The sequence below is a fragment of the Equus asinus genome, chromosome 5 (genome assembly GCF_041296235.1).
Source record: "Equus asinus isolate D_3611 breed Donkey chromosome 5, EquAss-T2T_v2, whole genome shotgun sequence".
In the NCBI taxonomy this organism is placed as follows: Eukaryota; Metazoa; Chordata; class Mammalia; order Perissodactyla; family Equidae; genus Equus; species Equus asinus.
Window position 1 is genome coordinate 106,548,273 of NC_091794.1, and position 16,019 is coordinate 106,564,291.

General features: G+C 39.2%; 1 protein-coding gene across 4 annotated transcripts in view; it reads left to right on the plus strand.

The window, feature by feature from the left end:
- Positions 1-11,365, plus strand: part of LZIC (leucine zipper and CTNNBIP1 domain containing) — an 18,639-nt gene extending 7,274 nt beyond the window's left edge. For 2 of the 4 annotated variants that reach the window (XM_014849845.3, XM_014849843.3), the window contains exons 5-7: positions 462-557; positions 726-807; positions 8,625-11,365. In XM_014849845.3, coding sequence (XP_014705331.1) covers positions 462-557; positions 726-807; positions 8,625-8,707 — 261 coding nt within the window. In that variant the 3' untranslated portion in view covers positions 8,708-11,365. Of the gene's footprint in view, positions 1-461; positions 558-725; positions 808-1,289; positions 4,679-8,624 lie in introns of those variants that run through there. The other 2 variants (XM_070511143.1, XM_070511142.1) reach the window with 1 other exon arrangement.
- Positions 11,366-16,019: the final 4,654 nt, after the last annotated feature.

Below are 16,019 nucleotides of genomic sequence, written 5' to 3' on the forward strand. Positions count from 1 at the left end.
CATATTGTGTATAATATGTAATACGTGTGAAGCACATAGAATAGTACCAATACATGCTACATGCTCTCCGTGTTTCTGCTGGTAGAGTTCCACCACCAGAACTTGTAGAGTTAACCAAAGTTCCAGGAGATCTGATACCGGTTATCTCATTCAAGCCTGTAGACAACACTTTGGTTCAGTGAAATGAGTTCTTAGAGGATAGCTCCTCTCTGAAGGAAGCTATTGACCTACTAATTCCTCAGTAGAGTTTATAACTAAGACAATGGTTATTATTAACATTAAGATTTATTAGAATTACGTAATGGCATTTCTATCGTGTTTGTTTTGAATTGTTTCTATGGTTTTTTATAATATAAATCAGCTAAAGGATCTTTTTTTAAGAAATAGATCTGAAAAGCTGGATTTTATGCATAGAATGTTTTTAACTTAAATACCATATGCTTTGCATTCATCCATTATAGATGGATAGAGATCTCATGGTAGGAAAGCTGGAAAGAGACCTGTACACCCAACAGAAAGTGGAGATACTAACAGCGCTCAGGAAACTTGGAGAGAAGGTACCCACATTTAATTTAATATATTAGCTATAAAGAAAAAGTATGAAGTATTTGGTACAGAACTTCTTGATCTGTGATCTAGTTTGTGGTCCTGAGACATTCTGAATGGTGGTTCCTGGGACCGCTTGGTAACATTTGAAGCCACTCTGCTGGGCTTTGTTTTTTTAGCTGACTGCAGATGATGAGGCCTTCTTGTCAGCAAATGCAGGTGCCATACTCAGCCAGTTTGAGAAAGTCTCCTCAGACCTTGGTGAGTACCCTTTTATTTCTGAAAGCTGGCATGAATTACTGCTCCAGATTGACAGATAGCATGGGTGAGATAATATGATGGCCTTTTCTTGAGTTGAGAGGTAAAACCAGAGTTGTTTTCTGTATAAATCCCTTTTACTGGGTTTATTTCCCAATACTTGTAAATTAAAATAATTAAATTAATATAGCCTGTTTGTCAGCTGAATGTTACTATGAAAGTAAACTGAAGTTTTACATACTCTATTTCACACCTAAAGCTAGAGTAAGGATTTATAACCAGTAAGTCACCCTGTGTAGCTGAGCTGCTTGTGCAGGGGAAGGAAATCGGGATGGCACTGGGAAGGGTTAAGGGTAATGCACTGATATCAGAAGCTCATTTTACTTTCCGTTTCAATATCTATGTGATAGATTTTCCCCTCTTTACCTGGCACTGTAAATGCATTTGAAATGACCTTTTTGTTTATTGTGTGTCTTTCTCCTTAGGCTCTGGAGACAAAGTTCTTGCTTTGGCAAGTTTTGAGGTTGAAAAAACAAAAAAATGACATGGTGTGGAAGCTTGGGACATTGGTCACATTCTGGTTGTAACTGGCATTTTTCTTCTGGCGATTTTGAGTCATTGCAAAGAAATCAAGAGATTCTTGAAATGCATTAGTAAGCTAAGAAAAGGTGATAGAAAAACATGCTCGTGGCTTCTGTTTATGGCCTTCATCGTTGTGCTTTGTGTAGGGCTACCTGTTTGAGTGATCCTGGACTCGTTGGGGGCACTCACTGGACCTCATTCATTACGATTTGTCTGTTTAAGGGAGAGAGAACAGAAAATAGTTTTTCTGCCTGTTTTTATTAAAGCTCCTTGTTTTTAAGTGCTGATAGTAAATGAAAAGGTGTGAATTAATGATTTTCTTCTACTCATAATTTATCCCCACTTGTTGGAGTGAATGGTTTAGCAACATCAATAGACCTCATATGTGTTCACAGAATTTTAGAGTTCTAAGTGATCTTAGAAATCATTGTCATTTTATAAACAAGGAAACTGAGGCTCAGAAAGAGCAAGTGACTTGCTTATAGTCTCATGAGAGACAGAGCTGGGGATAAGACTCGGTTTAGTGTCCATTTAGTGTCTCAGTTTAGTGTCCATTTGAATTTTATTTCTTTATTCTGTGCTGTTTTTAAAAAATAATTAATACATATTTGTGCAAGACCGTGTTTATGAAAATTCGATGTCCCAACAAAAAGTTGTCACTAAGGGACCATTCGCCAGCCTGTAAGCTCTTCGTATGAATGGGGCCCATTGTATCTCTGAGTTTTGAACTTGGAACAATGGGAGCCCTGTTGAGAGTCTCCTGAAGTAACTTAACCTCCTGCGTTGTTTCACCACGGAAGCAATTGGAAGTGGCAGCTAGAGGCCCTCCCTGTGTGTGACCTCTTTGCTGAAACCCAGAGGGTGGTGACTGTAAACTACTATTTACTCTTCAGTTTTTGGAGAGACACAAAATAAGTTATGAGGAAAAGCAGGTTTCTCTCCGGAGTGTTTATGTCTCTCTGCATGCTCAAATATGTAGATTTCCCCATGTGCATGTATGTTAGCTTATTTCCTAGGCTCTGGCCACTTTATATTCTTTCATGTATTTCTCACTATTCTTTTTCTTTGCACTTTATACAAATTTGAAACGTTTTTAAAGCTTCTCGTATACTGTAAACTCTATTAGGTGCTCTGCCAACTGCATAAATTAGGGGACCTCAGCTACATTAATGCCTTATTTAGAAGTTTTAATGGGTACTTTTTTATATATTCATTTATGACAGTCAAAAACTTATTGAAATTGTGATAAACCAAGAAAAAGCAAATTACCTACTATTCATCTAGGACTTTATGGTCAATCATCGTTATTTCATTATTCTATGTTTTTTTTAATCAAAGTGAAACTCATGTGACATAAAATTCACAATTCATTGGCATTTAGTACATTCACAGTGTTGTGCAACCATCACCACTATCTAGTTTCAAAACGTTTTCATCGCCCCCAAAGGAGACCCCATACCCATTAAGCTGTCCCTCCCCATTCCCTTCCCCCAGCCCTCCAGCAACCACCGATCTACTTTCTGTCTGTAGATTTACCTACTCTGGATATTTCATATAAATGGAATCATACAATATGTGACCTTTTGTGTCTGGCTTCTTTCACGTAGCATGATATCGTCAAAGTTAATCCACATTGTAGCATGTTTCAGTACCTCATTCCTTTTAATGGCTGAAAATATTCACTTACATGAATACCACATTGTGTTTATTCATTTATTTCTTGATGAACATTTGGGTTTTTTCCCATTTTTTCCATTGTTAACCCCTATTGTGAATAATGCTGCTATGAACATTTGTGTATAAATATTTGTTTAAATACTTATTTTCAGTTCTTTTGGGTATATATCTAGGAATGGAATTGCTTTTTTTTTCCTCCCCAAAGCCCCACTGCATAGTTGCATATCCTAGTTGTAAGTCCTTCTAGTTCTTCTGTGTGGGACGCCGCCACAGCATGGCTTGATGAGCAGTGTATAGGTCCATGCCCAAGATCTGAACCAGCGAACCCTGGGGCCACCAAAGCAGTGTGTGAACTTAACCACCGTGCCACCAGGCCAGCCCCTGGAATTGCTATTTTTTAAGCCATAGAAAGATTCCTCCTTCCCCTCCAGTAATAGGACAAGGAATATTAGGAATATTTTGTATTTGAAAGGGGCCTAGATGAATCTGGAGTCCTTAATTTTGGTTTCCCTTAAACTTTCTATAAGGCCAACATCAGTTAAATATTTTGTAATTAATCACATTAATGTGTTCATTTTATAAGTAATGACTGGTACCCAATTTAAAATTAATCTTCCTTTAAAATTGGCCAAGAGCCAGCCCCAGTGGTCTAGTGGTTAAGTTCAGTGCACTCTGCTTCAGTGGCCAAGGTTCCATTCCCAGGCGCAGACCTACACTGCTTGTCTGTCAGTGGCCATGCTGTGATGGCAGCCCACACACAAAAAGAGGAAGATTGGCAGTGGATGTTAGCTCAGGGCAAATCTTCCTCAGCAAATAAATAAATAAATAGATAATAAATTAAAGTGGCCAAATTGGGAGTGCCATGTCAGTCATGGCCATGTGACCTTTGTTAGGTTACTTAATCTTTTTGAGCCTCATTTTCCTCTTCTGTTGAATGGGGATAATAGAACTTACCTATCACATAGATTACTGTGCATTCCCCTCTCTTCCTTAATACAGAAAGAAGTTTTTCATTGGCACTACTCCACCATTTAACAGTTCTTTCCAGGACCATATGATATATTTTGTTTCACAAATTTGATATTTAATTCAGAAAAATAATTTGAAAAAATGAGCAATTTGAAAATTCTATACAACTATAGTTATTAAATGACTTGCAAACTGTGTTTCCTGTTCATATTTTGCTATGTTTCTAGTTTTCTAGACTTCTTGGGGAGGTCTCAGACTGCAATAACTAATGCTAAGGCAGCTAACTTTCTGACATTCTTGGGTCAAGCTAATATTTGAATGAAAAGAATTTGTCAAAGAACTGGGGATGAAGCAGGAGTAAATTCCAATGAGTAAGCGTCCAACTGGGCTGTTTAATGAAATCTAATAATTTAAAACAATTCCTATGTTTCAGTGTTTTATTTTGTTTTTATCCTGTGAGCGGTAAGATAGGTATTCTAGGTGGGTGGTAGAGGTGAAAAACAAGCAATCGAATGAGTTGTTCCCAGGAAGGAGTTGGAGTTGAGACAGATGGATTGTTCACTTTGATTGTTAGGCCTTTTACTGAAGACACTCAGCCAAAGAACAGTCAGTCATCTTAGGCAAAATAAAAGACTGCAAATCCACCGTTGGAATGGTGTCTTATTACAGTGAATGAGGGATAGTTTGAAATTATTACAGAAAAAATAAACCTAGACCATTTTGCCTAGAGCTTTTCAACCACTTTCCTGTTCGTTTTTTTCTTAGTCTATTCATTACTAAGACCAAAGAATGCTCTTCTTTTCCTCTCAAAATGTTTTCCAGCGTTAATATGTAAATTAAAACTGTCAGCATTCCCACAGACCCTCATGAACAAGCTGTAATTGCTTCCAGTCTGTCTGGCCCTGGAATTAAAAAGATTTAGAAACTGGAGAAACTAGTATTTAATATTTTCATTAAGTTGCAAAAAGCAGGTGAAAAATAGGGCTCATCTAGAATATTCCCCTAGTATGTGGCCTTTTGCCATCCTAATTTTCTTTTTGAAATCTCTCTTCCTGCTTACACTGGTAGCAAAGTGGAGAGACTGTAGTGCTGAAAGGGCCTCAAACAGAAGGGGTCATTGATGTTCTCAAGAGGCCACAATGGAGAGTCCAAGCAGAGGATCCTCCAGGTTGAGAGTTTTGAGGCTGTCAGTTGGAAGGCTCCTAACGCTTGGTTGTTTTTCTCTGAGAAGATCCTTACAGCCTCAGACAATGGACTACAATTAAAAATAACTAAGTACAAAATTATTTACTATAAAGGAGGTCAATGAGAACCATCAATATACTTTTGAGTTAAAAAAGAAGAAGATAATGCTGGTAAGCATTTTTTCTAAGATTGTGTATCAGCCACAGATCCTCTGCCCCCAACTTCTGGCAACTGTGACTGAACTTTTGAAGCCTTCCCGCAAGAACCTCTGATTTTGTATTACAGTCATGATTTCAATACATGGGTTAAGAGCTTAAGTTATCTTAATCATGTTTATTTCTTCTAAAATGTCTTAGTAGGTCAGGTACTATTTTTTGTTACTGCTAAATTGTCATATTACATGGGGCCGTTCTTTCCTGTAAGAGGAGTTTAATGATTTTTTTTTTGGCTTCTGTGAAAACCTGGTTCCTTTAGGCCTGGCATTATTTTTCCAATACCTATAAACCAGGCCGAGTTGAAAACTGAGGCAGTTACCTTCAATGGTAATCAAAGAGATAGATAATTTAGGTAAAAGCAAATATTTGGCCTGAATTAGATTATAACTGATTGCCTTAACCCTATGATTTGACCATGATCTTAGAAAATGTGGTGCTTTTACTACTTCATCTTATTAAAAAAAAAAAGATTGTTAGCATCTCAAATTTCACATCAAGTTGATTCTAGGTCTTGGTAAATTACACCTTAAATTTGGTTGATAAAGCTCTGAGCTTATGCTCACTTACTTAAATACTTTGTTTCGTATTTACTCAGGGAAGAAACATTTGTACTTTTGGAGCAAACAGGCAAACTCTCAGTCCCTTAGCCTCAGCCTTGTGGCATTTCTTTTCATCTTGTCTTCCAGCAGTATGAGTGTTTTATTCCTCTGCAAGAAAATACCCTGAGCAAGACTCCATATAAAGGAGTACATAATAGACACCTAAATCCGCTTTCCATTCTCAGAAAGGAAAATGTGGGCTCTGTCTTTAACTTGTGAGCTTGGATGAGAAGTGAGGGGTGTGAGTGTGTGCTCACTCAAGTGCATGCCTCTCTTCCGGGAGTCTGACAGGACTGGTGGCACGTCTCCTCCCACAAGGCACTTGTGACCTCCCACAGTGCTACTTGCCAGAGTGGGAGGCTGATTGTGCCAGGTTAATTTTGTTAAAATCAAAGCATGGGACAAACTGTGTACACTAGGTCCTTTTGGTTTGAAAAATTCAAAATGTGCTTTTCCCTGATGGGGATTAGTTCTTGAAATTGAAGAGAAGAAAACATGTTTTGGAAAAATCTTAACAATGATTACTATGTGGGAGCGAGGAAAGTTTCTATCTGCTACCTCTTCCGATTATAATGTCATTTTTTTCTATCATGAGACATTTACTGAGTGCTGATACATCCAGACATATTACTTATCTATTTTTTGTTAAATTTTCTAAAATGGATATTGGGTAGAGTCTTTTTTTCTTTTACCAGACTCTTAAGTGTTTATATAATTAATAGAGGTTTAGATATCCAGCTGCATCACAAGAGGTTTATTTTACAATGATAAAATTGAGTTTTAAATAGACCTAAGAATAAAAAAAAAATCTGTTACTCTATCATAGTTAGCTGGGTTCTTAGAAACATTATTTCAGATGTATATCTATATATTATAAAGAATATTATACTTAGAAATAATCCTTATCTATACAATTTGATCTAAATCATCTCTTTCATCTATAATTTTTTACCTCATCTTTTAATTAATTTGTAAACTACAAACATCATTAAAATATTTGTGTTATTAAGTTGTTTTGGAGAATATTAAATGGAGAGAAAGTTGGAATACTTCTGTAAGGGAGGAAAAATATCTTTCCTCTACCCTTTTATGTTCTTGACTGGACACCTATAACAAAAGACAGATTAACAAGGGAAAAACATTACAAATTTATTTAGTGTAAGTTTTATGTGACACAGGAAACTTCATAAGGAAATGAAGACCCAGAAAAACAGTTTTTGTGCTAGGTTTGATGAAGAGTGGAAAGTCCTGGAAAGATGTGATAGGACAAAGGCAGGCTAAGTGTAGTAAGCTGAGGGAAACTTAGCAAGGCCTGTTTGTTCACATTCCTTTCTATGTCCCTTGTCATCGGAGGTAAGGATGCTCCTCTCCTCCAGGTAAAGGGAGGGCACCTCTCACATGAGAGTTTTGATCTGCTTCAGGGGAAGGTCAAAAGTCCTTCCTGCACATGCTGTTTCTCAGACTCCTTCAGCTTAAAAGATTCAGTATGCCAAGGTGCCGTAGTTTGGGGTAGCGCGTCCTGAACCCCATCACTCCATTTCTAGTCCTAATTCTACCAATCTTTTATACTTAATTTTTGTCCCATTTTGTCAAGTCACCTTTCAAATATTCATGTAGGTATTTTGTGCAGAATGGTTATTAAATGTATAAATTGCTTTGAAACTACAATATAAGGAAATGTATAAAATCTTAAAATATCTTTTAAGAATACTAAATAAAATGGAAGCATTGTGTTTGGTTTGATTAAGGGAAGCTTGTGTTCATATTCTAGTTATCTGAAGTAATGAGAAGTTAAGATCATAAAATAAAATTAACTGGGAGTACCTAATGTGGGAAAAAGCCTATAATTCTGTTACTCCTTTCTTTTTCTTTCCTGGAGGTGAGATAAATTACTTTTTCTGTTATATTTCCTTTTAATGATAGAAGTTGTGCTAAAGAGATCTTAGAAAAACCCAAGACATCCTAATGAAAGAATGTTATTGGGTCTGTGGGAATTTGTGTGTTAATATTATAGTCTGTCTCAGCAGGGTGTCATTAGCAGCAGAAATGGAAGGCAAATTAAAATTAGTCCCTTTATTTTTTCCTGGCACTGCAGCCCCTTTAGCATGCTGTTTCTATGTGTCTCCTACTCTGAAAAGAAATTAAATGAAAATTGCCTGCTCAAAGTTGTTTTAAAAAGTCACAAGTGTCACCTGTATGCTTGCTTGAGGACTCCCTGTCTCCTCTTCTCTGTGAGCCTGTCTTCTGCTCTTTCCTAAGAAAGCTTTTCTACTTATTAGAGAAATAAGTGTCCCTTTCTGTTCTGTCTGTACTTAGCGTCCAATTAGTAAGATGAGCAGAAATGCTCCCATGCTGAGCACTGTGCTGGGGGCATGGAAGAAGCTGACACTGCTTCATGATGCAAGCTATATAAGCACCTTTTTATATCCCAGTAGAGGTCCTCAATAGGTTTGGTCAACCCCCTGGAGCCTGTAGCTATTTCAGTCTAACTGCTCATTAAAGTCAGTCTAAGATACTGCTAAAGCCTTTGGATTCTTTTAGTGAATTGCCTCCACTTGAATTCAGCTAAAAATAGTTCACTTTCACTCTCCAGGGCTGCTCCCAAGTTACATGGACTCTTCCCTCAGCCTCACACCAAAAATATTGATGTCCACAGCAAGACTGACTTCTTATTGAAGACTCAGGGCTATTGCTGTGAATACATGCCTAACTGCAAGAATGGGAGAAAGGAATGAACCCAGTTAAAACCGAGCCCAAGAATGTGAGCTAAGAAATCAGGACTTTGGGAAAAAACAGATTTTCTTTTCCCCTCAAATAATAAATTATTTTTTAAAAGAAAAATAAAAATGTAAATAATAATAAATTATGTCTAAAGATCGATGAGAGTACATAGCACTGTACCAGTCCATCCATTTGGAACTCATTGTAGAATTGGTAGCCTTGGAGCAGCTGGCAGAAGAGTGAGCATTCCTGGGCAAGGTGGAGCCAGCCCTGACAGGAAGAAACTCATCTCATGTTTGCGTAGAAGTGAGCGCAGAAAGGGATCAATCGCTTCTGAAAGCTTGTAAAATCATTGTTGCAGCATGTGCTTCTGACAGCCTACCAGTCATACACATACTGTATCCATAGACGCAATGAAAAAACTGGGGTCAAGTTCCCTAAACTCTTCTGTAAATGACAAAATAATTCTAAGCTGATAACATTATACCAGTTTTATACCCTATTTGTTAAAGGCTTTGGGAAAATTACAACAGTTGTTTGGGGGCTAAAACAAGATGGCTTAGGATGAGGGAAGCAATAGACTGCCATTTACTTGATTTCCATGAGAATGGAAAAAGCTTTGATCATAGCTGCTTTGATATTGATATCATATATTTGATATCCATATATTTGATATTGGAGTATTACTCAACAAATATTTATTCACACCTCCCTCTCTTGAGGTGGAATATACTTCCTTATCACACTGTGTTGGGCTTGGCCATGAGACTGGATTTGGCCAGTAGAATGTTTATGGATATGACTCCTGGAGATGTCTTCCATGTGCTTCCACAGTTTAGTTTGGTGCTCTTGCTCTTCTGCTGTCCATCGTAAGAGGGATATGCCCAGTGTATTCTCTGGCCGAAAGAGAATGAGGAGACATGTGGAGCAGACTTAATCTCAATCTACAGCTAAACCCTGCTGATCCCAGCCCAACATAGTCATAGTCAAAGTCATAGTCAACCCACAGCCTGAAGTAGACCCATATCAGGCAATGTGCAGACCTCCCGAGCGAAAAACATAAATGTCTGTTTAAGCCACTGAGTTTTGAGGTAGTTTGTTAGGCATCACTAGCAGACTAACACACCAGTTTTGTTCCATTTGAGTCCATTCTCCATGCTAGAGCCATGATCATCTATTTAAATACAAATCCAACCATGTCACGTCTTTGTTTAAACCTTTCAATAGTTCTCATTACTTTTGGAATAAAGACCAAATGTTTAGCATGACCTATAAATTCCGTAATGATCTGGGCCTGGCTTCTTTCCCCATCACTCTGCACTCCAGCCACACAGCTTTCTGTCTCAGTTGTTTGATCTTACCATGCTCTCTTGCCTCCTCATGGCCTTTGTATGGGCTGGTCCCCCTGTGTGCTGTCCTTTTCTCCCCACTCTTTGCTTAGTTAACTCCTACTTATACCTCAAGTGTAAGCTTAAATATACTTTCCCAAGGAAGCTCTCCTTGACCCTAATGCAGGGTTAGATTCCCAATTATATGGTCTCACACCCCATTGTATTTCAGCTTTTAGCACTTAACTGTAGTTACAATGAATTGTTCAATTGTGTAACTCATTGGTGTCTGTCTTACTCATCATTAAGGCAAGGACAGTATGTGTCTGATTTGCTGCTTTTTTCCCCTGCCTAGCACAGTGACATATACCTGGGAAGCACCCAATAAATATTCCTTGAATGACTATGCTTGAACAAAAATCAGGGGATACATAATAGATCACATATGATGTTGATGAAGATCTGAATCAGTTCAATGGAAAGGTCCTATAAGAACTCAGTGTAAGGTAGTGTGAATATTGGAACAAGGTCAGCAAAAGACACCTGCAAAGGAAACATGGTCTCTTGTTAGTCACAGAGCCAGGTCAGTTATAGTAATCGAGTTAGATCTCTCTAAATGTTACTGAATTAGAAATGGAAACTATCATTATAGAAGGAAATGACATTAGCCGCAGAAAGATTGACAATGTGGAAAGGCTGGACTGTAGTAGAACTACCAGTGAGTTTCAAACAAGTGAAGGTAGGCCAAGACTTAGTCCACTAATTTAAATAATAGCACAGCTTATCTAATAGGGAGAGACCGTTCTAGGAATCATGATATATACAGAGAAAAAGTAAACCCTACTAGGAATGACACGAAGCTTGAAATTTGAAGTGAAAAATCTCATGAAGGTTTTAGTCCAAAGTACAAAGTAAAGAAAATCAGGGTGGATGGAGCTTCAACTTGAGAGTTTCAGTGTCCTCACTGCGTATGAACGAGAAAGACGCATCTTGAGGGGAGACTTGAGACCCACAGCCTCGGGATTCACTAGAACCTACGAAGACCTGACTGAGCTCCTCCTATCACTCCCGCCCTCACCCCCCAGCCATGACAAAGGGAGCCTGTGGAAACCATTTCATTTTCATATTCCAGTTTGTCAGCAATGTATTCAAATATAACCTAATTTGCTTTTTTTTTTTTAAGGGAAAACAAGTGGCAGAGAATTTTTAAAAATTCTTTGCTAAGTATCTTGGTCTATTTCCCTTGGCTCTGTGGCTTGTGCTAATTAAAATGATTTCAACAGAGCATCCTAGTGTGCAGCTTCCTTTTTTTTTTTTTTGCCGCCTGTGTTGGCTCTCATGTTCTTTGCTTAAATAATTAATAATCTATTACTATCCGTTATGCAGCATGTGGGAGAAGAGTGAGTAATCTTGGATCCCAGGACATTTGCACCATGCCTGTCCCCTTTGCATGAGCTTTCATGTGAGGCTCTTCATTAGCTGCCACCAGGGTGTAGATTTGCCGCCCTGAGCCTTTAGTGTTTATTAACTATGAAAAAGAGCCCCATCTGATTCACCAGCTGGGGGCAAATACTGCTGATGGGAAGTAATTCTCGGAAGAACAGTAATGCAGAAAGTGAGGGGAGGGCGATGTGGAGAAAACAAAACTGCGCAGTTCATTTAAATTGGGCAATCTCTGCTGGACCAAAATGCAAAATCCAAGTGCCTGTCACATTACTGCAAAGCCAGACCTCAGTCTTACAAACAGCAGAGGATTTAAGAAAACCCCTAGCTAAATACATGAATGTGAAACAGGGGGGTTTACCATTTCAGGTAGGTTTGAAAATTTCTACTCTTACAGGGGTGAAGGGTTAGGAGCAAAGCTACAAATATTTGATAGTAACAAGCCCCGCTCCTTGTTCACAACAATAAACTACTGGGCAGTCTTCACCTCAGTAGGGTGAGGAAGGAATTGCTTGTCAGGAATGGTCTTTTCAGTCTCACCTGAATACACTGATTAACACTGAAACATCTACAGATGTGAAATGTATTGATATGTGTATGTGCTGGGGGGAAAGACAGCTGTTTTATCATTTATCCTCAGAGAGTAGAGACTATTTGCTTTTAAAGATGGTAATTTTTATACTTAATTGGACGATAATCAGCAGGAAAAAAAGTGATAAACAGACTATTATGCTTAAAGGCTAATAGGCTGAGTATTTGGATCCAAGTTGAAGTTTTATGTTGATTTGTCTGTACTAGGTGATTAGAATGTTTGAGGCTATGCAGACAAAATACGCTTACAAAACACGTTGGTCTATCAAAACACTCAGCCAAAGAAATAAATACTTATTTCTTTAAACTGTTCGCAAGCACAATACAAGCAGGGTTCTGTGATGTAGGGAGCATCTACCCAGCAGATGCTGCAGAAACCTATAGGGACAGGTTGGCAGACAGCCAGATGTTCACAGCTGCATGTAGCCCACTCACGACACAAAATATGTACATTCACTGATCTACAAAATGCTTTCATCATTGTGTTTAATAATTCCTTATTATCTCCAAAGTAAAATTAGATGACAAGTAATTTGCCAAGGCGAAACACAGGAGAATGGCGCAGGACTGTGGCTCTCTTTGTCTGCTCTGCACTTAGCCTCCTTATGACTGTCTGTCCTCAGAGAAGTTAGAGCTGTACCAAATGTAAACAGGAGGACAAACATAGGGACCCAAGGAAATGACAACCTTTTAAACTTTTTATATTACTGGAAATTATTAATGTTTTTAAATTTGGTTCTCAAAACACAAAAAAGAATTGGTTCTTATTTTTTCTTTACTGAAAAAATCTCTTTATTCAGTACAAAGGCTCGTCTTTCTCTCCCATTCTCACCTTGTGCCTGCTCAACTTGAAGGCAGGAAGGCCTCCTATGTGGCAAAATTTGAGGACCACTGTTGCCATAACTGCTTCAAAATAGCTCTCCTTCCCTGCAGCCTGCTGTGGCTCTACTGTTGTGTCATCCTTGGCCTGAAAATTTTACTGTTATAGTTATCCCTTTGGTATAGAGGATAGAGACTTCTTTGCTCCAGAAAGCAACTATTTAAAGATACATATATGTCTGGGAGCCCAGAGAGCCCTCCCCAAGCTGAAAGGATAAAATATAGAATCATAAATTTAATAAGTGAAGAGTGAGAGGATTGATAGCATTTGAGTTGGGGGTGGAGATGGAGAAGTAGGAGTGGCTGGCCAATGGGAGGGGAAGTCCTGGGTGAGGTATTTACATATTTATTTATTCATGCAATGGTATTTGTTGAGCATCTGCATGTGCCAGGTACTGTGCTAGTTGGGAACAGTTCACAGTGACCTCTTTGCCCTCCTGGGATTTATGGCCATGCTGGGACTGGGGTTAGCATAGGTTAAGAAAAGTCTCCTTGAAGAAGACCAAAGAAAACCAAATATTCAGTCAAGTGAAGGGGGAAAAAGTGGGGAAGAGTCATTGAGGCAGAGAGAACTGCATTTTCTGAAGTCCCGAAGCACAAACAAGTACCCTGTGATCTTGGAATAGGGAGAAGGCCTGTGTGACTGCAGCCCAGTCAGCAAAGGTGGGTTCAAGAGCAGGCTGGAGCCAGATTATGCAGGGCCTTGTAGCCATGCCAAGGATTTTTAACGTCATCATGAAAACTGAGAGAAGTCATTGCATAGTAGAGGTGTGACAACACTGGTACATTTTAGGAAGATACCTCTAGTTTCTGTGTGGGCAATGAATTGAGGATGGTAGGGAAAGCCTGAATGAGAGAGCACTTTGAAGTTATTGCTGGAGTCAAGGTGAGAGCTGATGATGGGTTGGTTAAACTTGAGCAGAGAGGTGGAGATGGTAGAAGGTGGGGAGATTCAAGATATGGTTTGGGGGTGGAAACAACATGGACTGGATATGAATGATAAAGGAGAGCGTGATGTCAAGGATATCTTTTTTTTTTAATTTTTTTTTTAAGATTTTATTTTTCCTTTTTCTCCCCAAAGCCCCCCCAGTGCATAGCTTTGTATTTTTACTTGTGGGTCCTTCTAGTTGTGGCATGTGGGATGCCGCCTCAGCGTGGCCTAATGAGCGGTGCCATGTCGGCGCCCAGGATTGGAACCAGTGAAACCCTGGGCCTCTGAAGTGCAGCGTGCAAAGCGAACTTAACTACTCAGCCACAGGGCCGGCCCCCATCAAGGATATCTTTTAAGTTTCTGGTGTAAGCAACTGGGTGGAGTGGTGCCAGTCCCTAAAGTGGGGAACACGGGAGGAGAGGCAGATTTGGGGACCTATTAAGTGTGAGATGGTGTGAGCAGAGCTGGTGCAAGTTCTACTGAAACCGTGGAACACATTATGTTAGGGGTCTCTCTCCTCCCTCCCTTTCCTCTTCTCTCCCTCCAAATCTTGGTCTCCATTTCTCTCTAGTAACATTCCCACATTCTTTGAGAATTTTCCATGTGGTGGGTGGAGGAAGATGCTAACATTTTTTGAGGTCACATCCTTATAGCTCTTGCTTCAATAAGAAAGAGAGCTTCCCTCATTTCCAATTCAGAAAGTTTCAGGGAAGGACGCCTATTGGCACAGTTCAAGTCACATCCTATTTCTTAGCCAACAGTCAAGAGAATGCAGCACTTGGATTGATCCAGCTTGGGTCCCATGTCTCCCCTGTTCTTTTATTTTAGTGGAGGAGAAAAGGTAGAATACTGTAATTGGTGCCTGATCAGCACCTCTGAGGGGTAGAGGGTAGGGAGGAGGAGTGCCCCAAGTGGGAGAGATGGCGCCGGGCTGTCAGAGCTAACTGATGTTCCCTACCTCCTAAAGCTTTCAGTTTCATGCTAAGACGCTTCTGATGGGTGGAGCCTGAGTTAAGCCTGAAGTAATACTGCTGTCTAGAAATGCAGAATTTTCCAACTCTGAGCTGATAGGATAGTTGAGGGACTGAGTGTGCTGATGAACTTATTGTAATTTTGAGCTATAAAAACAATATATTTTTGAAAAAAGGAAAAGCATCCATTATTTCACACTGACACATTTTCATGTAATGCATTCCTTTCCTACCTTCATCCTTAAGCATATATCTTTTTTTAAATATAATTTATACATTGTCTTGAATACCAAGCAACTTGTTCAATTTTTAATTCATTTGTTTAAACATAAATATTTACATAAAAATAATTCGAACGTGTAAGTTTTTTGCATTAGTGTGCTCTGGGAAACTTGCAGGACCAGCTGGTACACTGTATTGGCAAATATTGGTTGAGCTCTTGCTGTGGGCATGGTAGTCTGGACATTAATGGGGATCCAGACATGATTAAGACCTATTTCTGGCCTTTAGGAGTTCATAATCTCCTGAATTTTGATGAAATTAAAATATTCCTCAATTGTAACATATACAGTTATTAAAGAATAATATGGACATTACAGAATATAAAAACAGTAAAGTAAAAAACAAATAGCTCCTATCCTTCTTGCATAGGGAAGGGCAAGAAATGTAGGGCGAGTGAAAGAGGATGGGACAGAAGAGGGGTGAAAAGACATTGCAGAAAATAGGGCAGGAGGGCTTCTAGGCTGTGGTTAGAGTCACACTATGTAACGGTTAAAATGTTGAAGATCAGACCACACTTAAAGATCCGCGTCTCTTTAAAAGGGAAGGTGAGTGTTCAAAGCAATTCGCAATTTGTCTGAAATAGGCTGTTTCTCCCTGTACTCTCTCCAGACCGAGCCTGATAGCAGATAGTCACATTTTCTATAGAAACATTTTAATCTTGGACCCTTTCTCCCCAGAAAAATCTCACTACCAATACGCACGATATTCTAAGTTTAACGGACCCACGGAGGCCCATCCCTGGGCCCCCTGGATCCCAGGTTAGACAGGCCCTCAATTCAAGAGCTGGCCTAACTGCTTCAAAGGTAGCAATGTTCCCAGCTCCACCATGCAGGAAGACCACG